This window comes from Cavia porcellus, unplaced genomic scaffold, assembly GCF_034190915.1.
Source record: "Cavia porcellus strain 051 isolate PalLab524CR breed Dunkin Hartley unplaced genomic scaffold, mCavPor4.1 scaffold_16, whole genome shotgun sequence".
Classification (NCBI taxonomy): Eukaryota; Metazoa; Chordata; class Mammalia; order Rodentia; family Caviidae; genus Cavia; species Cavia porcellus.
In genome coordinates this window covers 57,872,288-57,898,073 of record NW_026947499.1, presented here as the reverse complement: position 1 = coordinate 57,898,073, position 25,786 = coordinate 57,872,288, and the positions used below count along the sequence as shown (strand labels likewise).

At 40.1% G+C, this 25,786-nt stretch overlaps 2 protein-coding genes across 7 annotated transcripts in view; one reads left to right on the top strand and one right to left on the bottom strand.

The window, feature by feature from the left end:
* Nucleotides 1-4,180, bottom strand: part of Mto1 (mitochondrial tRNA translation optimization 1) — a 46,311-nt gene extending 42,131 nt beyond the window's left edge. For 2 of the 5 annotated variants that reach the window (XR_010039910.1, XM_063226894.1), the window contains exons 1-2: nucleotides 3,873-4,180; nucleotides 77-276 (exon numbers count right to left, since the gene is read on the bottom strand). Coding sequence is in view for 4 of the 5 variants with exons in the window: in XM_063226894.1 (XP_063082964.1) it covers nucleotides 77-276; nucleotides 3,873-4,089 (417 nt within the window). In the remaining variant the exon portion in view is untranslated. The other 3 variants (XM_005007632.3, XM_063226893.1, XM_063226892.1) reach the window with 3 other exon arrangements.
* A 4,071-nt stretch (nucleotides 4,181-8,251) lies between these two features.
* The window catches only part of Cgas (cyclic GMP-AMP synthase), a 36,859-nt gene continuing 19,324 nt past the window's right edge, over nucleotides 8,252-25,786 (top strand). For both annotated transcript variants that reach the window (XM_003478261.4, XM_063226891.1), the window contains exon 1: nucleotides 8,252-8,856. In XM_003478261.4, coding sequence (XP_003478309.1) covers nucleotides 8,356-8,856 — 501 coding nt within the window. In that variant the 5' untranslated portion in view covers nucleotides 8,252-8,355. The remainder of the gene's footprint in view (nucleotides 8,857-25,786) is intronic.

Sequence of the window (25,786 nt, the reverse complement as noted above, 5' to 3'; positions counted from 1 at the left end):
CAAAAGAGAAGGCCAGCTAAAACATGGTGGTTAAAGGATCACTGCAGTCTTTCCTGTTCTCACGACTTATCCTTACCTGCATGTTTTGTTTATAGAGTTTCCTATCAATCTGAGCTCGCAGTCCCCATACAGCCGGCCCCTTACGCCGATTTAGCACTTTGTAATGCACACCAGACTGGTCACAGATGCGAGAACACAGGCCATCCAAGGCATCCACTTCCCTCATTAAATGTCCTTTTCCAATGCCACCAAAGGAAGGATTACAGGACATCTGACCTGAAGAGAACAGACATGAAATAAATGCATGAGCACTATGCATAGGGTTTAGTAAAGAAATATTCATGTAAGTGAATAGAATCACCTTGCTATACAACAAAAAATAGAAAGCTAGAGATCTATACCATAAAGTTCCCAACTTGTCCACAGTATGCTTACTAGTTTACTGATCCTCCTACCCTGCCTACCTGTCTCCTCTGCAGGGGCTTGAGCCCAGGTTCTTTGCACTGAGCTACATCTCAGTCCTTTTTTTCTTTTTTTATTTTGAGATAGGGTCTTGCTAAGTCACTAAGGTGCCCAGGTTGGGCTTGAACTTGCAATTCTGTCTCAGGTTCCCAGAGTGATGGGATTACAGGCATGTAACACCAATCTGTCCCTTATCTTTCTTCAAATCTTTTTATGTATATTTTTGTTTCATTGGGTTGCTTTTGAAACATGGACTTTGTACCTTATGCAACCTTCTTAAATCAAGCACGTCTTTTTGGGGGTACTGGGAAATGAACCCAGGGTATTGTACCATTGAGTTTCACCCTAGTCTCTTTTATTTTTTTGTCTTTTTGAGACAGGGTCTCACTACATAGTTCAGGCCGCCCTTGAACTCAGTAGTCAACGCTAGTCTTGAATTTGCAATGATCCTCCTGCCTCAGTCTCCTGAGTGCTGGAATCACAGACATACGCCACCATGCCTAGCTTGCCCCTTTTACTTTTTGAGAGTCTAAGCTGCTCAGGCTGCCCTTGAGCTTGCAATCTTCCCACCCCAGCCTCCTGAGTAGCTAGGACTACAAGTGTACACCGACACATCAAGCAAAACTTTGTGGAGAAATTCTTTGGACTGGTTCATCAACTATGGCTTATAAATGCCACTTGTTTTATTTTTGCTCTTATTTTGTAGACATAATCTTCAAAATTAAGATTATATTTTATCCCTTTCCTTTAAATTGACCCTAACTTATTTGGAGGTCTAAAGCTATGTGGTTGCCTCAAAGATTTTTATGTGAGGTGGATGTGTCAGCATCTACACAATTGCTACTGCTATGATTATCATCAAAGCCTTTCAAAGTTTTAATGGCCTCCAAAGAGGCTGAATAGTGCAGGGAGGATAAGCATCTGGATTATGTATGAAGAATGTGTAGAAGAACCTGGCTCAATTTCTAGATCTTACCAGCTCTATGATTACAGCAAGCTATCTGACTTTCTATACCTGAATTTTACTCCTGTGAAAACAGGGATGATGGTTATTTTCTTCCTTATTCTTCTGAAACAGTCATAATTGCATTTAAGTTATCTTCTTCCCTCCCACTTCATGAGGTTTTGTGCTCAGAGTATGACCTCAACTCACTTAGGTGTGCTTATTTTGGTACAGAGTAATCATGTTACGCCTGTTTGCGGTCAAGGGCATTATTAAGTAATGAGGGAAAAGTAATTAAGTCTCCAGAAATAAGAAAAATCTTGCTGAAAGCTTTCATATCTGGATGTGAAACTACTGCAGTCATGAAGATAGTGGCTAGTTTGAAGATAAGCTGAAAGTAGCTCATACATAAAAGTTCTTTTAAAAAATCTTTGAAATGTATTTATCAAAACAGAAAACTTAGGTTATATTGCATTAATGGAAGGATACAGGTATTTCACTACGAGGTATACATTGAAAAGAACTTGTGTCAGTATGTCAAAGAGACATCTGACTCCTACAGTCACTGCAGTACTATTTACAATAGCCAAAAATGAAATTAACCTACATGTTCATCAACTGAAGAAAGTAGTAGGCATATACACACATTCACACACACATTTACACACTAGAATATTTAATCATAAAAAGGAACAGAAACCTGTCATCTGTTGCAATGTAGATGGAACTGGAGGACATTATGTTAAGTGCATAAGACATGGTCTCATTTACTCTGTGGAATCAAAACTGCTGATAAAAAAGAAACACAGAACACAATAATGGGTACCAAATCTGGGAAGTGTGTTTGTATGTGTGTTTGTGTGTGTGGGAAAGAATGGAGAGAGGATGGTTAATTGGTATACAGGTACAGCTGGACAGGGGAAACAGCTTCTCATGTTCTATAACACAGCAAATTTAACTATGGCTGAAGATATTTAGTTGAATATCTCAAGAAAGTGAGTAGTGTTTCCAATGCGAAGAAATTATATACCTGAGCTAACAGATAATGCCAGTTACTCTGATTTGATCACTACACATTGTATACATGTATTGAAAAGTTACACTATACTCAAGTAGTTACAACTATGTTGATTCAAAATAAAGATATGGGAATCCTGAATATTACTTACAGTATTTAACCTTTAACTTAGTTTCAACAATACTTTTTTTGTTCATTAGATTCTCACTTTGTTTCTCTCTGAAGTGCAAAAGTTTACCAGATAATTATTTTTTAAAAAATACAAACATTGGAGGCACAAGAGCAAAATGAAATTTGGAATCATACCGTCTCTTTGCTCCTCAAACAATAGATTTTAACAGTGTACATTTCTCAACCTACGGTGGTGCACACCTATAATTTTAGCACTGAGGAGGCTGAGGCAGAAGGATTACTGTGCGTTGAAGGCCAGGCTAGATTACATACTGAGTTCAAGCCCAGCCCAGACTACACTGTGAGACCCTGTTTCAAAAACCCTCCAACAAAAGTGTATACTTCTCAAATTGGGCATGGTGGTACACACCTGTAATACCAGCACTCTGTAAGCCCAAGGTAGGAGGATTCCAAATTAAAACCCAAGCGGTGTAACTTAATAACTTAGGGAGATCCTGTCTTAAACATATATAAATATATAAAATATATAAAATAATACATAAAAATATATAAATACATAAAATTGAAAAACACACAACAGGGTCAGGGATGCAACTCCATATGTTGACCAGGTACAAAATGTGACACCTTCGCCTTTCCCCGCAAAAGTTTCCCGGTTTTTTTTGTTTTTTGTTTTGTTTTTGGTACTGAGGATCGAACTCACGACCTCGCACTTGCCAGACAGGTTCTTATGCCGCTTAACTAAATCCTCGGTTAAAAAGGTAACCTTTAATTGCAAACAGAATTGTAATTTTTATGTACAGTATTTCAATGTACAAATAGTGATTTATTCACAATTTTTAGAAAACAAGGTATATATTCCACTTACTGTTCTCTCTTAATTGAAAGGCAAAAGGAAAGGAAGGCTTCATTTATAAGATGGTGTGGAATCACTGAGTATCCTAAACACAACCATAGCATGCAATAGGTTGCGTCGTTCTTCAAAAGGGCTTCATAAAATCTCAAAAACACACACATCGCTCAATAAACAACTGCAAGCGGCACGAAGCCACCTTTTACCTGAGGTAACAAGACAGAAAAACAACCTACTAACAAACTAAGATGCTGCCACCTCGTGTTTCTGAAAATTGTGCCTCTCCCGAGACACCGTGCCTGCCTCTCCCCAGCGCAACAACTTCTTCAAGGGTAGCAGCAGCTCCGCGGTCGCCCGCCTGGACCACAGCGTACCCGCCAGAACCGGATCTCTATAGGCCCGGGCGGGCAGCAGAGGGAAATGGGGGTGCCGGGCGCCGGCTTCCGGGGCGCTCACATTCTCACCGATCGTATCTACGCGGTGCGTGAGGAGCAGAGTCCGGGAGCCGCAGCGCGCGGCGGCTGCAGCAGCCTCGGTCCCCGCATGGCCTCCGCCGACGACCACCACGTCGAAGTGCGGGGAGCGGGGCGCCGCGCTGTCGCCGCTGAGCCGGGCAGACGGAAGGTGTTGTCTGGAGAGGGTCGCTGCGACCCAGAGGCCACGGCCTCGGAGGGGAAACATGCTGGTGGAAATCCAGGGCTTGCCTAAGCGACGAGGAAAACCAAGCAGGACGCAGCCATGTTGCCTGACGTCACTCGCAGCGCGCCTGCGTCTAGCGTCGCCGCTAATTGCGGCTCGGCGCGATTTTCCGGTCTCGGGCGGCTGGGAACAGGATTTAGGGCTCGGGGCTCCAACCCAATGGCTCTGGGATGCAAGCTGCGATCCCGTCCTATTGCTCTGTGCCAGCTGTATTTTCTTGTGGCTATCGACAAACAATATATTTGACCGGAGGACTGGGATTACAGGAGGCACTACTCCTCCTGGCTTCTATCTTTTTTATACATACACTGTTATGGCTTGTGTCTACATGTCCTCCCAAAGCTTCATGTCGTCATAGGTGTATAGATCTGGAGTCTATGATGCTGGGATCAAGGGTGTGTGATTACTAAAGTAGTCCACAAATTGGTCTGACATAATTATAAATAGGGTTTAGGGTGCCCAGCTCTAAGTGTGGGTGCTATTCTAAGAGCATGTAGCCTGGATGCAATGCAAGGGCAGAAAGAGGGCTGCTGTTGTTTTAATTTGTTTCATCACTACTTAGCTGCCTTGTTGCCTTCGGCCTGCCATGGACTGTTTATCCTTTGTGATGCCTCTCTGCCATGCCACCTTGGCTTGGAGTCAGCAACTATGGACCGAAACCTCTACAATGAGCCAAAAGAAACTTTTCCTTCTTTAACTTTGGGTGCTGGGTATTTTGTCTGAGTAATGAGAAAAGTAACTAAAGCATACACTAATGCTACTATTGCTGTGTTTGTATAATACTGTGACTATACTGTTTTACTCTTTTTTATGACTGAATAATAGTCCATTGTATAAAAAAAAAACACATTTTGGGCTGAGGGTTTAGCTCAGTGGCACAAGCATCTGCCTGGCAAGCACAAGGTGATGAATTTGATCCCTGGTAAAAAAAACAAAAAAGCAAAAAAACTTTTATCTTTCCCTTAGTTGCTGAGCATTTAGGTTGTTCTAAAGTTTATCTATTATACATTGTACTATTACTATTACTCTATTACTGCTATAAACTTGGGTATACATATGTCAGTATGATGTTTATACCAAGAGGAGGATATCTGGGTCAAATGAGACTTGGGATCCTAGTTTTTTGAGAAATGTCCACAACACTTGCACCAGTCTACCCTTCCAACAGTGGAAAAAGGATTCCCTTTTTCACACTACCCTCCGGCATTTGTTGTTGGTTTATTTCTTGATAATAGCCATTCTTTCTGGAGTCAGACATAATTGCAGTGTTGTTTTAATTTGCAACTCTCAAATGGCCAGTGATATTGAACATTTCTTCATGTATTTAATGTTTGTATTTCTTCATCTGAGAAGTATGTATTTATCACAGATGCCCATTTTGGAACTGGATCTCTAAATTTGGGTGGCTTGATTTTTTTTGAGTTCTTCATATGTTCTCAATAGTAATCCTTTGTCTGAGGAACAACTGGCAAACATTTTTTCCCACATTGTAGGTTGTCTCTTGACTCTGTTGATGGTTTCTCTTGCTGTGCGAAAGCTTTATTTTTATTTATTTTAAAGGAAATAAAAGAAGTGAAACAAAATAAAATAATGAAAACAATATTGGGTTACAAAAACAAGGCAGTAGGAAATCCCCAATAATTACTATATTGTAATTATTGTTACCCTCTAAATGGGTGCTCAGACTATGGGCTTTAGGACTGCAAAGTCAGTCAAACTTTACAAGTGTTGTTTCTTTACTTCAGTTGCTATCATCTCAGCCTGTGTTCCTCCAAATCAGCTGGTTGCTTATGGGGATGAGTGAGAAGCTTTTCTTTCCCTGCCACAATACTGCAGCTGGCTGATAGGAGGGCATGGCTCAGCTGTCTCCTGGCTAATGTGACTAACAGAAGCTTTTTAATAAGATGACATCCCAGTTGCTGATCTTTTGTGAATAGAAGCAACATAAAGAATTTGTTCCTCAAATTCTGAGTGCTCAGCTACCCAGGTACTTGAGCCCTACAACCAAGAGAGAGGGCAGCCTGGCAACTGCTCCAACTGGCAGCAGACCTTGGCCTTATTCATGTGTCACTGCTTTTAGGTGCATTCAGAATAAAGAGTTGAGGGGTTAAGAAGGCTTCCACTCTAATTTCAGAGGCCAGGCAGTGTGACGGTGTAAGGCCAGTTTGGGAGGCTGTGAGGGTGAAGCCAAAGGTGCAGTGGGAACCCTGGAGAAGTCAGGAACATGGATCACTTAAGGAAAGCGGGAAGGAAGGAGCAAAGCAGACCTAAGACAGAAGCCAAGGAGCTAAAACTACTGGAAATTCCATATGGACAGAGTCACCTAAGTCCTTTGAAACCCATGAATTGTCAGATTGCCTTGGATGCTGCAGATGGAACTACAGGATTTAATGTTTGTCCTCCTGGATTTTGAACTCGCTTTGGTCCCATTCTTTTCTACCCACCTGTTAGTAACTTTTGGAAAGGAAATGTTTATCTCATGCTATTGAATGTTGGAAGTGTTTAACTTTTGTATTGGGGCTCACAGCTAAGAGTTTGCCTTATATCTTGGAGGAGATTTGGGACTTGGACTTTTTAGCAGTGTGGAAACTGATAGGACTTTGGCAACTCTTAGAGGTGGACTAAATGCCTTTTGCTTAAACATTTGTTTTTGAGTCTTTGTGGATCCAGGGGTGGAATGTTATGGTTTCTGTCTGTATGTCCTCAGGGGCTCATGTAGTCACAGGGAAAGGGGCTTTTTGGTGGCAGCTGAATCTAGAGTTTGTGGTTGGTTCCTTGTCTAGTGTTGGGATCAGAGGTTGAGAATTACACTTAACCCAGGGTGGGTAGCCTGCATACAATATAAGGGAGAGAAAAAGGCTTGCTGTTCCCTTTTGCTCTTGTTGCTTTTGGTATCTTCTGGCACCATCAATGGCTGCCCCTCTGCCATGTTCCACCCTATCTTGGAGCCGGCTGATAATGGGCTGAAACCTTCTACAAGTCTGAGCTAAATAATCCTAAATAACTCTTTTAACTTGGGTGTTGGGTATTTTGTCTCATCAATAAGAGAAAAGTAACAGCCATATGGTTAAGATTTTTTTTTAAAAGTAATAAAGTTGGGTGTGGTGATGTATGACTGTAATCCCAGCACTTGGGAGGCTGAAGCAAGAGGATCTAACATGTTTGAGACCAGCCTGGGATACATAGTGAGTTCAAGACCAGCCTGAACTACATAGCAAGATACTGTCTTACCACCACCAACACTACCACCAACAATAATCAAGTAACCAAGGGCTTTCTGATTAATATGCATTTCTATAAAGCAGGAAATGTTACCTTAGAAATAGATGTTTGAAGCCTCCATTAAGATACTCTGGAATTACAACTGCTAAATCAGTTTGGCAGATTACTTTGAGATAAGGTCTCTAAAGGTCTAAATGCGAAAATTGCCCAGGTGGGGCTGGAACCTCTTGCCTCAGCATGCTGAGATTACAGGTGTGTGTCACCATACAGAACAGTATGGATGATTAAACTCCAAGCATTGGCTTTCTGAGGTGCTTAGTCCAGTCATTGGATGTGTAGATAGGGGTTGGGGTTGTAGCTCTAAAGAACATGGAATGCTTGCTTGGCTTGCTTGAGCCCCTAGGTTTGAGCCCCAACATTGCAAAACACAGAACAAGGAAAACACTCCAGATAGGAACTTTAAACAAGTTGTTTAAGAGGTTATGTGTTTTTAAAAAGGTCAAATAAAATGTAATATAGTATTCTAATTCATCAAGCCTCATCTCATTCTATCATGTAGTTTGAATATTTCTATTTTTCATTAAAAGTAAAAAAAATACCTTTAATTTAGCTTACATTGAAAAAAAATTTCTCTGTCAACTTCAATATGCAAAAATATGTGTTTTCCACAATAATTTTAGGTGGTATTCGGGAAACATGGGTGTTTGCCCATCTCTGGGGCTCCTCCCCGCTTGGGTGTGGGACTCGGGCTCTGCCCTCGCAGGCAGGGGTTGTGTCCTTTTTCCCCACAGAGGGGCTAGATATTGAGACCTCTCCTCAGGTGGGAAGAGGTTCCGAGGCTTTGGGGCTCCTACTCCCCAACATCCCAGGCGTGGTATCGAGGCTCCTCCCCGGTGGGCGTGGTTTCGGCTCCTTTCCGGTCGCAGACGCCTCGCGCGCCAGTTTCTAAGTTTCATTTCCAGCGGTGGCCGCCGGTTCTCCTGTCCGCCACCTTTCCGCTAAGTCAGCTCTTCCTTCTTGGGAGACATGGCTCCTCGACGCCGAAAGACGGAGCAGACAGCACCCCAGGCCCGAGACCCCTCCCCCGGAGGTCCGGGGCCGGTTCCGGAGGCAACCCGGGCCAAGCCCAGCAGGTCTCGGGCCGCACCCCTGGCCACCCCGGCTCGCGTGGGACAGTGCGGTCTACCCACGCGGCCGCCACGGGCGCAGAGGAGGGCTGTCCGGGACACCCGCGAGCAGGAGGAGGACCCCCCGGAGGAGGAGGACCCCCCGGAGGAGGAGGAGAAACCCCGGGAGGAGCGCCCGACCCACAAGCCCACAGCCCGCGGTGCCCGGGCTTCCTTACGCGACACTCCCGCCCGGCAGCTCCGCGAAGTGCTGACCCAGCTGCGCCTGAGGCTAGAGGAGAAATCGGTGGCGGCCACCGCGGTGAACCTATTAGTGAACCGGCTGCAGCGGGCCCTGCAGCCCACCGAGCTCCGTTGTTCGTCAAAGCTGGGCTCTGGGAGCTACTACGAACGCGTGAAGGTGAGCTCCCCCAGGGCCAGATGCCCCCGGGCACCCCGGTGGCCCACGCTCCAGGCTCTGAGCCCCTTACCGAAGTGAGCAGCGCTCATTGATTTGTCCCCATCCAAGAATCACCCTAATCCTAACCTCAATTCTAAACCCGACGGGTGGGAAGCATTTGTACTTGGTGATTCGTTCAGGCAAACACACAGGCACTGCTCTCCTTAATGGAAGTGCAGGAATGGCACACCACTTTTTTGAAACACTGAGTTATGTAATTATTTATTAATATATCCGAGAAACTTGTGAAGAGGACATCTGTGCTGCAGGCCTCCTTCCCGCCATTAATTTTCTTTTATTTTGTTATCATGCTGGAATTGAACCCAGAGCTTCATGCTTGTGTTGAGCTCTGTTGTTCCTAGCCACTGACCTGTATCCTACCAAGATGTCATGGAAAGCTCTCAGTGAGAGATGTTTAAAAAATTAAGTGTATCTCTAGTGTATCTCTTCCCTAAATAAACAACAGCAAAAAAAAAATGATATATGAAAACAACATTCTTTCTGAATACATGTCCCATGTCATTGCTTTTAAGTATATATTCTTCAGCTGCCTTTCTGGGTGATTGGATCATGGAATGAGTCCACTGGAGGTCGAGAGGGGAGGTAGTTCCTGACAGGAACCTGGTTGTTTTTGACCTGCTCAGTCTGTTTTCTGAGCTCTGAGCTGTGCACCTCCTTTAGCTTTAAGTAAAATGTTGGGTGTGTGATAAACTGAAATACAGGCTAACATGTGACCATAATTTGAGAATGATAAATTGGCTTTATTAGACTGAGTGGCTCTCTTTGAGTAAGCTGGCAGATGGTTGTAAAACCTAGATGTAGGATTTTGGAATAATAAACGTTTCATTCTCTTCGTTTTTTTTTTGTTTTTTTTTTTTTTTTAAGGGGGGACTAGGTCTTTCTGTGTAGCCCAAACTGGCCTTGAGCTCATAGTGATCCTCCTGCCTCAGCCTCCCGAGTGTAGGGATTATAGCCTACCCCTCATTTAGGGAGTTAGCTCTTCACATGTTGTGAGTGCTTGATGGGAAAATCTTGGTGCTCAGAGGAGTTTTAGTTGTTTTAGATTAGGGATGCCCAACTAGTAAAGGACGAACAAATGTTTTGAAATCCCCCCAAACTCCCAAATCTGAAATCGTGTGTGCCCCAGGCCTTTCAAATAAAAGAATTCACCACCTCTACCTCCTCTTCCTGAACATGAATTGACTTCATTCACCCTGTGCCCCCATCCTCAGCCCCCCAATGTGGCTTTGAGTTTGGGTTTCTGTTGGATCTGAAGTAGAATAACAGAATAACTGGGGTGTGTGTGTGTGTGTGTGTGTGTGTGTGTGAAACCTTCATCTCCAGTCCACAGGGGCCTTGGGGAGGGGCAGGGCCCTAGGGACACCCAGACAGCTGTGCTAAGAAAGGGACCACCCCATTCCTGCTCTCCCTTTACCCCCTCACCTAGGTCCTGCTGGGTTCTGTTCCTGCCTCTCTGTCTTTTTGTGCTTCCTCAGCTGCAACACAAGAACTCATGTGTTTCCAACTGGGTAGAAATAACACTGTGACACAGCACTGTGACTTTGAGCCCATGGCTCCCTCGCTGTCATGCTAAGCCATGCTTGCCGCCATGCTAAGCCTCCTTCCTCTTTTGTTTACTGATGAGAAGGATCTGTGTTGAAATCTGTGTGAAAAATGCAGAGGGAGAAAATGGAGGCTGGTGCTGGGGTGCTGTTCCGTGGCAGAGGGTTCAGTGATGTGTTGAGACTGGGGCTCCCTTCCTAGCACCCCAGAGAAAAAAGCAAGGAATGGAGCTGAATCCCTGCAAATGCAACAAGAAAGAAAAAGAAATGAGGTGCAGAAGACTGCAAAAAGAGTAATAAAACTGTTAGGTGCAGATGCTCTGATTAGGTTTATGTAAAACCTAATTAGCAAGGTTGTAGAATACTCAGTAGATAAAAATCAAACTATTTCAATATGCTAGCAAAAAACTGAAAACAAATAAAAATACCATTTACAATAGCATGAAAAACAAAATAGGAACAAAATGGGGGCTGGGAGTTTTAACTCAGTGACACAAATACCTGCCTGGCAAGTGTAAGGTTGCAAGTTTAATGCCTGGTACCAAAAAAAAAAAAAAAAAAAAAAAAAAAAAAACCAAATTTTACTAAAAGTGTTCAAAACTTCAAAACAGCACTGAATAAATCTGCAGAGGAACTAAGTAATAGAAAGCTGTATTATGGTCAGGTTTTCTCAAATTGATTCTGTGTGTTCGGTGCAGTATCAGGCAAATCTCATTAGTGTTTTAATTGACAAACTGATGAAAAGATTTATACGGAAATGCAAAGGAATTAGCATAGCCAAACCAACCCTAAAGGAGGAAGTGTTAGAAGATTTACCTGACCAGAAAGCAAGACTTAGTATAAAGCTGTCCTAATGAAGGGGTGCTATTGGTGCAATTCTAGGCAGATTACCAATTGACTAGAAAGTCCAGAAATGAACCCACTTATAAACAGTGATTCCAAACAGCATGTAAAAGAGACATCCAGGTATTCAGGAGGGAAAAGGATACCTTTTTCTAGGAGTGAGTCAACTGGATATCCACATGGGAAACAACTGCATTTGCAAATACTACCTTTTTTCTCCCTTCCTCCTTTCTTTCTGCTAGGGATTGAGCCCAAGGCTTCACACTGAGCTACATCCTCAGCTCTTTTTTATTTTGAGACATGGCTTTACTAAGTTGCTAAATGGCAAGGTTGGGTCCCAACTTGAGATCCTCCTGGTTTAGCCTCACAGAGTGCTGGGGTTACAGGTGCCCAGTTTGGGATGCTGTAATTTTAAAGAAGATGCTAAAGTTGCTAATGATAAATGATAGACAAATTAGACTTTATTAGGCTTAATATTCTGTTTATCAAAAGATACCACTGACAGAGTCAACCTATAGGTTGAAGATATAGTACATATATATAGAGAGATATATATTTTAAAGACTAAACAAAACAGAAAATGGGTAAAAGTAATACGTTCAGAGAAAAAATAAACGTTAAGGAATCACTAATGTTTACATACTGTCCTTTTACAAATAATTGTTCAAGATACAAAGGTGGAACATAAAAAGTGGGAATTCAAACAGTGAGATTGCAAACAGTTCTGTTCAACTATCCAATAAAAACTTAGTAATATGGTTGTCAATCCTATACACTTAAACATACATGCACTTATCCATATCTTCATTTATGTTGGGATTAAACAAACTAAAGCAGGCTAAAGTCATTCTGAACAAAGAATAATAGTATTGCTGGATTTCACATCATGACACTTCAGGATCAGCACTGGGTACTGTAGGGTCTTTTATTTTGGTTTGTTTGTTTTTTTAAATTTTATTTAAAGAAAGACTAAACGAAACAAAATGAGTAGAAATAATACTTTCAAAGAAAAAAATAAACAGTAAGAAATCACTAGTTGATGACTACAGATTGTCTTCTTACAAATAGTTATTCAAGATACTAAAGTGAAGCATATAAAGTGGGGATTCAAACAGTGAGACTGCTACCAGTTCTGTTGAACTATCCACAAAAACTTAAAAATATGGTTATCAATCCTAAACACTTAAACATACATGCAGTTATCCATCTCTTCAATTATGTTGAGATTGAACAAACCCAAGCAGGCTAATATCACTCTGAACAAAGAATAATACTATTGCTGGTGTCACGTTATGACACTCCAGGAACAGCACTGGGTACTTTAGTGTCTCTTTTTCTTCAGAGTATGTTCATTTCATCATGTGTCTTAAGATCAGTTCTCGTAAACTGTTTATAGATTCTACACATGGATGAATCTTAACATGTATTTCTATCCTTTTTATATTAGAGAGAGAAACAAAGCAAGACAAAACAAAACATATTCCTATAAACACATGGAATGAAAAAGACACATAAGACTGTTGTACAAGGAGTTCTACCATAGTTCCTGTGTTGTCTCTTGTTATCTTCAATAGAATTGGCTATATCACCAGACATAGTATAATTGAATATATCAGTACATAACAGTATTAATAATAACAGAACTTTGTATATAGTATAAAACTTCAAAAGCAGGCAGTTATCAAACCAGAATGTGTATCGTAGAGTCTTGTCATCTTCAGTGTAGTTGCCTGTACTCTCAGACTTGGTACTATCAATCATAGCAGTTTTGAATAAAATCTGTCGATACCAAACAGCAATCAAACAAACCAGATTTAACTAAGATCAGTCATGATAAAACAATATAAGTCCCTGCCTTGCAAGCAGGCGGTTATGAGTTCGATCCCCGGTACTGATAAAAAGAGAAAACAAAAAACAAAAACAATGTTAAGTCATACAGGGCTCCAGATTAAGATAACAGGAAATTCAAGATGATTACTGTGCTATATCCTGATGTTTTTGGGATAGCTATCTGTGCCCTCAAATCTAATGCAAGTAGATAAACTGGGACAGAATAAAATCTATCAAAAAGGAAAAAGAATAAAATCTGTCCAAGCAGAGTGGTACGAGTAATGTGGGTTTTAAATCCTGATGCACTATTAACAATATCTTCTGCCATCTTTTTTAAGACTCTCCTTCCCCTTTCTCTTCCCCAGGGTACACTGTACATTTTTGGGTCTGACCAAGACCCTTGGTTTTAAATTGGGGAGGGGGGCAGCCTGCTATTTACCTAAGTGGTTCCAAACCTTCTCTCTCCTGGACTTGATCTCTAGTTGTATTCCTTTACCTATTAAAGCCTGTCTTTCCAACCTATCCACAAACACTGGTCTAGTTGCCCCTATTAGTCTCTGGTTCTCTGTCACATAGAGCATTGTTTTCTCATATTTGATTTCTTTTTGTTTTGTCTTTTTTGAGATGGGGTTTCACTATGCAGTTCAGGCTGGCCTTGAGCTCACATTGTAGCCCAGGTTGGTCTCGAACTTGCAACAATTCTCCCACCTCAGCCTCCTGAGTGCTGGGATTAGACATGAGCCACCACGCCTGGCTCTCATATTTGATTTTCAGTCCATGTACTCTTTTCCATGTTAATTATGTTTCCTATAAATAGCATCTCGATGGACCCTGCCTCCTGATCTATTCCACGTGTGATTTTTTTTAATTTAGTGTATCAAGGCCATCTATATTAGAGATTATAACCAACCTTCTCTGCCTCATTTCTGTTATGTTCTTTTCATGCCATCACTTGTCTGCTTACCTTCTTTATTCTGTTTTCTGCTTTATTCATTGAGGCTTCTCTGCCACTGTTTCTGGAATCCTAGTACTTTTCTCTCTCTCTAGAATGCCCTGCAGTATTTTCTGTAGAGTTGGGTTGGTGGTTGCGAATTTCCCAAGTTCCTCTTTGTCTTAGAAGCATTTTGTTAATTTCTAGAGACAGTTTATCAGGGTATATCAATCTGGGATGGAGGTTATTTTCTTTCAGGGCTTGGAATATTTTGCTCCAGGCTCTTCTTCTTTTTTTTTTTGCCAGTCAGTGTCTTGATATATTAGGCACATTAGTAATGTTTGCACAGTATTGTTCACACAAATATTATTAGTCTGAGTCAGAAGAAGTTACTAAACCTTGCATTATCCTCTACCTCTCATTCCAGATGTGCAAGGGTTGAGGCTTCTAAAAGTACTGCTCCAGGCTCTACCTAACTTGATGGTTTGTGTCAAGAAGTCTGCCGTTATTCTGATGGGCCTTCCTTTATAGGTGATCTGTTTCTTGTCTCTAACAGCTTTTAATATTCTGTTCTTATATTGAATTTCTGGGATCTTGATTATTATATGCCTGGGTGTAGCTCTGTTTTGGTTGTAAGTGGCTGGAGTTCTGTATGCCTTATACATCTGCGTATCATTTTCTTTTCCTATGTTTGGGAAGTTTTCCTTAATTATTTCTGTGAATAGCCTTGGTAGTTCCTTTGTTTGTATCCCTGCTTCTTCATTCACATTCTTTATTCTCAAGTTGTAGATCCACTTGTCATTTTCTAGTCTTTGTATTGTTACTGCTTGTTTCCTTGTTATTTTTAAAAGGTTTTTCCTTTCATACTCCTACATTGTAAAACAGTCCTCCAGTTTGGATAAGCTATCCTTAGATTCTTTCAAGCAGATTTACCATCTTTCCAGAGTTTTTAATTTCCTGGTAATCTCTTTGAATCTGCTTCATGTATTCTATGTTTTCTTTATATTCTTCATCAAATGGTTCTCTCCTTGGTTTGAGTTTCTCCCTTTATCCATCTGTGCTGCATGAGGATACTTGGCATCTCTTTTATTAATCTTCTTATATCTTGCTTTATTTGGCTAAATATTTCACTTTTGAACTCATGTATGAGGTCCCAAAGATATCTCCTTATGTCCACTGGTGCCGTGTCTGATATTGCTTGTTTGCTGTTTTCATTCTCCTTTGTATTTACCTGTCCTGGTTTGTTCTCAGGGTTGGGACCTGGGACTTTTTGTTGTTGCTTCCTCTTCCCATCTTTTTTGTTTCTTCCAGGAGGCCTCAGTTTCTTTCTTTGTTGGTTACAATTCTGAAGCTTGCTGGCTAGGTGACCCTCTCCCCTGCAGTGTGCTAATGAGTTGCAGACAGGGGCAGCGTATGCTGGCCCCTCCCCTCTGGATCAGTCAAGCTGCTGAGGCCTGCACTGTATTACTATGTGCTGCCTCCCCTCCGGGTTAGTCAAACTTCTGAGGCTTCACTGCGTTAGTGTGCACCACTGCCATTGGAATTGATTTCGGATAACCTATTGGGTCTCAGCCAGGTCACGTGACCCAGGCCTAGCTTACTCCACCAATCCCGTTCGGGAAGGGAACAACTGACTGAAGTCAGTGCTGTCCCTTGTACTTGCCAGTCCTGCCCGATCCCAGAATGTCATCCACTGGAACCCCCCTTTTTGTGGAATGGCTCCACTCCTGTTACTCACCACAGGTTGATGCTCCCTGCCAGCTCAGCTCTCCATTCGGCTGGCCAACCCTTGACCTCAGTGTGACTGCGCCTCCAGTGAGTTGAAGCAGCAGGACCTTGGACTGCTTGGCAAGTGGCCTGCTGCGGCAGGAGCACTGAACCTTTAGCTGTTTTAATAATAGCACCAGGACTGTATGTTTGATTGGTTCTTCTCACCTTAGTTTCTCCTTGGAACGAGAGAATTCATCTCCCTCTGTTCGGGGCTCCCCATGCTGTATTATGTTGAATTTTAAGTTGACTATCTCGGGGAGCCTCTGTAGCCAGCTGTTATCTATCTGCCATCTATCCGCCACCTTTGCCTCTTCTATAGTACATATATTTGATAAAGGAATCATACAAATCAATAAAAAAGATGAATAAATTAGTTTTGAGTTGGTCAAAGGAGTTGGATAGTTTCCTATGCAATGCAAATAGAAATAAATATGAAAATTGTGGCAGTATCAATCATGAGGGAAATGTAAATTAAATCCATGATGAAATTCTACCTGTTGGGTTAGAGATATAGTTCAGTGGTAAAGTGCCTGGCTGATAAGGATGAGGTTTGAATTTGATTATAGGTATCAAAAAAAAATTTTACCTACCCATTAGGATGGCTAAAATTAAGTATGACTTAGATGACAAAACTTGACAGTTCTAAGTGTTGAAGGAGATGTGCGAGTAACTGGAATTCTTTTACACTGTTGAAACTACCTATTTAGAAAATCACTGATTTTGTTGGGTGTGGTAGTACACATCTGTAATATTAGCCTCTCTGGAAGTTGAGGCAGGAGGATTGGAAATTTGAGGTCAACTTGGGAAATTTACAGAACCCATCTGAGAGAGAGAAAAAGCAAGAGGATGAGAGAATATGAGGGAGAGATAGAGACTTGATATCTTCTGAAGTTATATATGAGAGCACAGAACAACGTTATTTGTAAGAGTGAAAAACGAGTGGCAAAGCTCTTATCTACTGTTGAAAGGCCTTGGGTTCTTCTACCTTCAGTACTTAAAAAACAACAGACACCAATTCAACAACCATCAACATAATGAATTTGGTATTTTCTGTTAATTGAGTGGAATACTATACAGAGTGAAAAAGAACAAAGTACCAGTATATACAACAGTATGTTAAATCTCACAGAGGTAATGCTAAATTAAAGAAATTAGATACTTCAAGTCTAAGAGTAGAGGCAACTACTCTGAAGATGACAAGATGTAAAAGATATCCATTCCAGTTTTGATTATTAAGTGCTTTCAAGTCCTACAATGTCTTCAAAGTTGTGTTTTTATAAAAATAGATGTGTAATGCTATGCTTAACTATATTATGCTTGATGATGTGGACAATTCTATTGAAAATAACAAGAGAAAGCATAGTAACTACTGTAGGTCACCTAATATTGTGGTCTTACATGTCTTCTTCATTTCATGTTTTTCTAGGAATTTGTTTTGTTGTCTTGTTATGATCTGTTTTTCCCTAAAATACAGACAGGATAGATATACATGTAGAGATTCACACATGGGAAGAATTTCTAAACTATTTACGGGAACAGATTATGTAATACACAATGTAATGAACAGATACTCTGAAGGAGAGACACTATGAAATCCAGTGCTAATTCTGTAGCATTATGATATAAAATCTAGCAATACTATTATTCACTGTTCAGAGTGATATTAGTCTAGTCTCTTATGTTCAATTTCAGCATACATAAAGATAAAGATAGCTACTATGAAGAGAATGAGAGACATTATGGTAATTATTGACTTCCCCCAAATCAGGAGGTCTTGAAGACCTAAAAAGCCTTCATCATCCTGTAATGATTTGATTAGTTCTATAATGTTTAGTATATATTCAATGTGTATGAAGATGGGGACAACTATTTGGAAGAAAACTAGAGACTAGATAGACAGTGAACATCTCCAGTGGACTTGCTTTGAAATCTGTGTTTCTTTAAATTGTTTCCTATGAACTGTTTTGTTGTTTTGACATGTTTAATCTTACCGTCTTTAAGATAAAAAACAAGTGTGTAGGACTGATAACCATATTACTAAGTTTTGTTGGATCATTGAGCAGAACTGTTTGCAGTGTCATTATTTGAATGTCACTTTGTATGCTTTAATTTTGTAACTTAAACAACTATTTCTAAGATGACGGTATGTAACTTATTGACTAGTGATTTCTTACTGTTTATTTTTCTGAAATTCTGTATTATTTCTACCCTTTTTCTGTTTTTTTCTCTTTAAAAAGATAATAATAATTTAAAAAAAAGAAATCAATCAGATACTTAAAAAGTATATATTTATCTGATTCCGCTGACAGGACTTTCCCAAAGAGGCAGACTGCCCGAGGTGTTTGAATAACCCTTGCTGGAGGTTACCCAACAGGAAGTGGGGACAGGGCTGTCCTGTGCTCATGGGGATAGGAATAGGCAGGTCAAATGGCACAGCATGCGCTGTACTTACTGGTACTCAACTATTTCTCCTTCCCTCCTTGGTACTGGATGTGAAAAACCCTCCCTGTCTTTTCTATCAAAAATATGAACAAGAGTGTCTCCATCTTGAACTCTAATTCACTCTAAGCAGCCCTCCCTCTTTGTTTTCCTTCCAGCACAGTAATTTTTTGAAAAATATATGCAATAGTTTATTTTTATTTTAGAAGAAAGGTTAAGATAAAAGAGGACTAAACAACACAGGTCAGAACAGGACAATTTAAGCAACATAGTGTTTCACCACAAGACAATCCGACATAATAGTAGCTACCATAGTGTCTCTTTCCTTGAAATATTTGAGTATACCTTGATATACTATAGTATCAAACATAAAAAGACAGTGTAAAACCATTCAAGAGAATGAAAGTATTACAGGGTATTCAGAAGCAACTAACAGACAATGAACAATGGTTACTATATTATCTCCTTTATAAAAATTTTTGCTTATACTATCACATGTAATAAAATCCAATAAGATACAACATGATAAAACCGGTGGAGACAGAAGAACAAAAGCTTGGTGGGACTTCAAAACAAGATGATATTAAATCATCACTAGCTATTATAATGTCTTGTTTTCTTCAAAATAGCTGTTTATACCATCACAGACAATAAAATCAAACAACCCAGAATAAAACCATTCCAATTAATGAATGAAAACATTGTAAGGCTTCAAAGCAATATAATGGGGAGTCATGATTACCACATACTTTTATCTATTCTTACCATTTCTTACACTAGGGAAACTATTAGATATTTATACATGTGAGTTTGATTTATTTTGCTTATGAGTATGGTCTCAAGCTGCATCCATTTATTTATAAATATCTCAATGTGGTCATTATTTATAGCTGAGTAGTACTCCGTTGTATAAAAATACCACAACTTTTTTATCCATTCCTCCGTTGATGGACACTTAGGTTGTTTCCAAGATTTGGCTATTATAAATTGTACTGCTATAAACATGAGTGCACATATATCACTGTTGTATGATGTTTTCAGTTCTTCTGGGAATATGCCTAGAAGTAGAATAGCTGGGACAAATGGGACTTCCAATCCCAGTCTTTGAGAACTCTCCAGACTGACCTCCACAATGGTTGCACCAGTCTATACTCCCACCAACAGTACAGGAGAGTTCCTTTTTCCTCACAGCCTCTCCAGCATTTGTTGTTGGTAGTTTTCTTGATCCTGGCCATTCTTTCAGGAGTGAGATGGGATCTCAGTGTGGTTTTAATTTGCATTTCTCTAATGAGTAGTGATGATGAACATTTTTTCATGTATTTATTTGCCATTTGTATTTCTTTATCTGAGAAGTGTGTATTCATCTCAGATGCCCATTTTTGCATTGGATCCTTGAATTTTGGGGGTCGGATTTTTAAAAATTCTTTATATGTTTTAGACAGAAATCCTGTGCCTGAGGGACAGTTCACTAAGATTGTTTCCCAGTTTGTAGGTTTTCTTTTCACTATGCTAGAGATTTCTTTTGACATGCAGAAACTTTTTAATAATACATGATCCCAGTTGTTGATTCTGGGAAGTATTTCCTGTATGGTTTGAGTCTTGTTCATGAATTCTCTACCCACCCCTATGTCTTCAAGGTTTTTACCTAACTTGTCTTCCAATAGATTTAGTGTTTCTGTTTCAATATTCAGATCTTTGATCTATTTAGATTTTAATTTAGTACATGGTGATAGGCATGGATCTAGTGTTAGTTTTTGGCATATGGAGAGCCAGTTTTTCCAACACCGTTTATTAAAGAGACTGTCGTTCTTCCAGTGAACCTCTGTGGCCCTTTTATCAAAGATAAGGTGGTTGAGTGTGTTTGTAGTTGTGGTTGTTATCTTCTAATCTATTCCACTGATCTTTGGCTCTGTTTTGATTGCAGTACCATGTTGATTTTACAACAGTTGCTTTGTAGTATAACTTCAAGTTAGGGATTGTGATGCCTCCTGCCTTGCCTTTGCTGCTTAGAACTCTTTGCTATTCTAGGTCTCTTTTTTTTCCACATGAATTTTAGGAGTAATTTCTCTAGACCTGTGAGGTATGTTGATGGTATTTTTTATTGGAATTGCATTGAATCTGTATAACAGTTTTCGGAGAATGGCCATTTTCACAATATTTATTGTTTCTATCCATGAGCAAGGGATGTCTTTCCATTTTCTGAAATCCTCTTCAATTTCTTTTTTCAGTGTATTATAATTTTCCCTATATAGGTTTTTTCACTTCTTTTGTGAGAATAATTCCTAAATATTTCATTTTTTTGGTTGCTAGTGTGAAGGGTGTGTTTTCTCTTTTTTCTCTCTCTGTGATTTTGTTGTTAGTGTATAGGAATGCTATTGATTTTTGAGTATTGATTTTGTATCCAGCTACATTGCTGAATTTATTATATCTAGGAGTCTTTCAATGGAATTGTAGGGGTCTTCTATGTAGAGCATCATGTCATCCACAAATAATGATAATGTAACTTCTTTTCCTGTCTTTACCCCTTTTATTTCTCTCTCTTGTCTAATTGCTCCGGCTAGTATTTCCAGTACTATATTATATAGGAGCAGTGATAAGGGACATCCTTGTTTTGTGCCTGATTTTAAGGTAAAGGCCTTCAGTTTTTGGCCATTTAGTATGATACTGGCTGTTAGTTTGTCATAGATGGCTTTTATTATATTGAGGTAAAGACCATCTATTCCAATTTTCTATAAGGTTCTTATCATAAATGAATGTTGGACATTATTAAAAGCCTTTTTTGCATCTATGGAAATGATCATGTGATTCTTACTTTTGGCTTTATTGATATGGTGAATTACATTCATTGATTTACGTATGTTGAACCATTCCTGCATGCCTGGGATGAATCCCACTTGGTCATGGTGTATAATCTTGATGATTTGCTGCATCCTATTTGTCAATATTTTATTGACGATTTTTGTATCTATGTTCATTAAGGAGATTGGCCTGTAGTTCTCTTTTTTAGTTGGGTCTTTCTCAGGTTTTGGTTGTAGAGTAATATTTGCTTCCAGAAATGACTTAGGAAGGATTGCTTCCCTTTCAATTTCATTGAAGAGTTTGAGGAGTATCAGCATTAAGTCTTCTTTGTATTTCTTGTAGAATTCTGCAGTGAATCCATCTGGGCTTCGGCTTTTCTTTGTAGGGAAGGACTTAATTACATTGTCAATTTCATTAATAGAAATTGGCTTTTCAGCAGTTTTACATCTTCTTGACCTGGCTTTGATACTTCATATGTTTCTAGGTATCTGTCAATCTCTTCTGTACTATCAAACCTATGAGAGTAGAGGTTTTCGAAATAGGTGTTGATGATCTTCTGTATTTCCAAAGAGTCCGTAGTGATTTTGCCTTTCTCATTCCTTATTGCATGAATTTGAGCTTTTTCTTCCCTTTTTTAAATGAGATTGGCTTGGGGCTTATCAATTTTATTTATTCTTTCAAAGAACCAACTTTTTTTTTTTTTTTTTTTCTTTTTAAGACAGGGTCTCGCTGTGCAGTTCAGGCTGGCCTTCAGCTTACTTTGTAGCCTAGGCTGATCTGGAACTCACAACGATCCTCCTGCGTCAGCCTCCCGAGTGCTGGGATTACAGGCTTGAGCCACCACACCTGGCTAGAACCAACTCTTTGATTCACTGATTCTTTGGATTGTTTTCTTGGTCTCTATTGCATTAATTTCTGCTCTGATTTTTATAATTTCCTCCCTTCTTTTGGCTTTGGGCTTGACTTGCGCTTCTTTTTCTAGATGTTTGAGGTATAGCAACAGGTTGTTTATTTGTATTCATTCTGTTTTCCTGATGTGGGAACTCAGTGTGATAAATTTTCCTCTGAGGACCGCTTTCATTGCATCCCACAGATTCTGCTATGTTGTATTTGTATTTTTGTTTGCTTGTAGGTATTGTTTAATTTCTTCTTTAATTTCCCCTGTGTCCTACTGATTGCTTAAGAGTGTATTATTCAGTTTCCATGTGTTTGTGGGGTTTTTGCAGTTTCTTGTATCAGTAATTCCTAGTTTCATGGCACTATGATCCGATAACATGCGTGGGATAATTTCAACTCTTTTGCATTTATTTAAATATGTTCTGTGGGCTAGTACATGGTCTATTTTAAAGAATGTGCCATGTACTGCTGAGAAGAATGTGTATTCTGATGTTGAATGGAACACTCTGTATATGTCTATCAAGTTCATTTGTTCACAGGTGTGATTCAGTTCTGTTATTTCTTTGCTGATTTTCTGTCTGATTGATCTGTCCCTTGGTGTCAATGGTGTGGTAAGGTCTCTTGTTAGAATTATGTTTTTGCTAATTTGGTTTTACATTTCTATTAATGCTTGCTTTGTATAACTGGGTGGTCTGGAATTTGGTGCATATATATTTAAGATAGTTATCTCTTCCACTTGAAGTTTTCCCCTAACCAGTATGTAATGACCTTCTTGATCTCTTTTGATCATTCTTGGTTTGAAGTTCACATTGTCTGCAAACAGAATAGCTACCCCTGCTTTTTTTGGGGGGTTCCTGTTGCATGAAATATTGTTTTCCATCCTTTGACTTTCAGTCTGTGAGTATCCTTTTGGGTTAGATGGGTTTCTTGTAGTTAGCATATGGTTGGATGTTGTTTCTTGACCCATTCTGCCAGTCTGTTTCTTTTAATTGGTGCATTGAGACCATTTACATTAATAGTTATAACTGTTTGTCTTAGTTATTTTTTGCTCATCGCTGAGACAAAATACCTGAAGCCCAAGTTGGGAAAGGAAAGGTTTATTTCTTACAGTTTTTGGAGGTTTCAGTCCACATTCAGTTGGCTCCAAGACAGGTGGGCATGGCTGGACCACAGTTCATGGCAGCCACTGACAGCAAGCTTGAACCAGCAAAGAGAAAGACAGACCTTCTTCCTGCCATTACATCACATCCTGGCTTTACCCCTAAGTGGGTGTAGCACTGACACCATCAATCCAAGCACTAGACAATGAACCAATCATAAATGCACAATGCAAACTCATGAGGCCTGGGGGACACAAACATAAACCATGACACTGTTATATGTTGGTTTATTGCTGACATGTTATCTTTCTGCTGTTGCATCTTTATCTTTCTATTCTGTTTGTCTTCTTTGTTTAGTGGTTTTTTCCTAAGTGTATCTAAACTGCCTTTCAGTATTCTTTGCAGGGTTGGCTTGGTGATCATGAAGTTCTTCAGCTGTTCTTTGTCATAGAAGTATCTTATTTCTCCATCAATTTTGAAGGACAGTTTTTCAGGGTACATCAGTCTAGGTTGGAAATCATTTTCCTTTAGGATCTGAAATACTTACTCCTTGCTCTTCTTGATTTTATTGTTTGTGCTAAGAAGTCTGCTGTAATTCTGATAGGTTTTCCTTTATAGGTGATCTGTCTTTTCTCTCTGACAGCTTTTAATATTCTATTCTTCTCCTTTTTTTTTTTTTTTTTGTCTTTTTCCTTTTTATCAGTACCGGGGATCGAACTCACGACTGCCTGCTTGCAAGGCAGGTGCTTATGCCGCTGAGCTAAATCCCCAGCCCCTAATATTCTATTCTTATATTGGATTTCTGGGATGGTGATTATTATATGTCTGGGTGTAGTTTTATTTTGGTTATGGCTATTTGGAGTTCTATATGCTTCATTGATCCTGATGTCAGTTTCCATTCTCATGTTTGGGAAATTTTCAACTCTTACTTCTCTAAATATCCTCTTGAAAAATCCTTTATTTTGTCTCCTTCTTTTTCATTTATCCCTATCAATCTTATGTTGTTTTTCTTTGCATCACCTTGCAGCTGTTGAATTGTTATTTTCTGATCCCTTGTTATGTTTAAAAAATCTTTCCTTTCCTGTTTGCTAGCTGCAATCTTGTCTTCGAGGTCTGAAATTCTATCTTCACTTTCATTGAGGCGGTTTTTACAACTTTCAATGAAATTTTTGATTTCCTGTATATTTCTTTGCATCTGCTTCATGTATTCTGTTTGTTTCTTATATTGTTCATCTAGGGATTCTATCTTTTTGTTTAGTTCTCCCAATTTTTATCTGTCTTCTTTATTTCTAGTTTGAATTCCTTTAAAGCTTCCTGGAGTTGCTTCTTTATTTCAGTTGCTATTATTTCAGCATTTCAGGTGTATGGCATATGTTTTCTTCTATGTACATAGCTCCTGAGGTCTCTTGGGATGTGCTGGATGCTTGAGATTGTATTTTGGTCTTTCGTTTGGTCATTTTCCTACATTTCCATGTTTCAAGTGTTATTCTGAGGCTTCCCCTTGGCCTGTTTGAAATCCTCTTCTATGCTCTCAGTTTCTGGGACTCTGGCCGCCCAGTTTCCCGGATTGAGAGAGGGTCACTGGGGATGGGGCAGGTAGGTTCAAGCCCTCCTGAACCAGTGCAGTGTGGCAGGAAGCCACAGAGTTCCCTGGCCAGCAGGAGAAGGATCTTAACTTCCTTCTGAGGCTCAGGATGGTATGGGGACATTCATTCCGGGCTGCCCAATCTCCAGAGTTGAGGGCACAGGCAGGCAGGCCCAGATCCCTGGAGCTGGCCGAGCATGGCTGCCGTAAAGTTGGTGCAGGCAGGCCCAAGCCCTGTGGAGCTCTTTTTTTTTTTTTTTTTGCAGTACCAGGGATTGAACTCAGGACCTCACACTTGCCAGGTAGGTGCTTGTGCCATTGAGCTAAATCCCTGGCCCCCAGCACACTAATTTATGAAAAATACTTGTTCAATTTAGATTCCAGTAACACAGCTGATAGCCAAAGACAGTGCCCTTTACCTGCACTGTTGCTTGTGCTTATCAACCCTGCCCAGCAGCCTTTCACATCCTCTCCACATGCTAACACTTGCCAGCTGGGATAGATTGTGAACCTTTAGCCCAGCCAGTGGGGGAAACGCCAGCTGCTTCTCACTCAGTAGGGATGAAAAGAACCTGTTGCTGGCCTCCCTGCACGCCTGCTACCTTATGCTAGATTGTGCTCTCTTACTTCAGAAGTAAAACCTTGCCTGGCCCAGATTTCTTCTTAGCGTCGGGGTGTTTCTTTATGTGCACCAACAAATTGAGTCTGGGGGCATATTCCCAACATGGGGATTGAACCCAAGGTATTCACCAGTCATACCCCAGTTTTTATTTTTAAGACAGGATCTCATTAAATTGCTAAATTGCCTAGAGTAGGCTTGAACTTGCTATTCTCTTGCCTCATCCTCCCAAAGTGATAGGATTAAAGACATGGGCCAACATATCAGGCTTCAGTGGTTTTTCTTGAATAAATCCTCTTTGATTTGTTGCAAATCTTTGCTTCTAGAGTTCTGGAAAAGTTGAATTTTGGTTATTTCTGCCTGGGCTCTTACTGTTTTTGTGAAATAACAGATTTTTGGAGGCTCTAGCTTTGCTCTTTGTAGCTATGTTCCCAGAATGTGTTTCACCTCATGACCGGAGCCGCGGGAGACAGGAGACCAAACTCGAGCAGGATCAGCTCTCAAACTTTATTACGT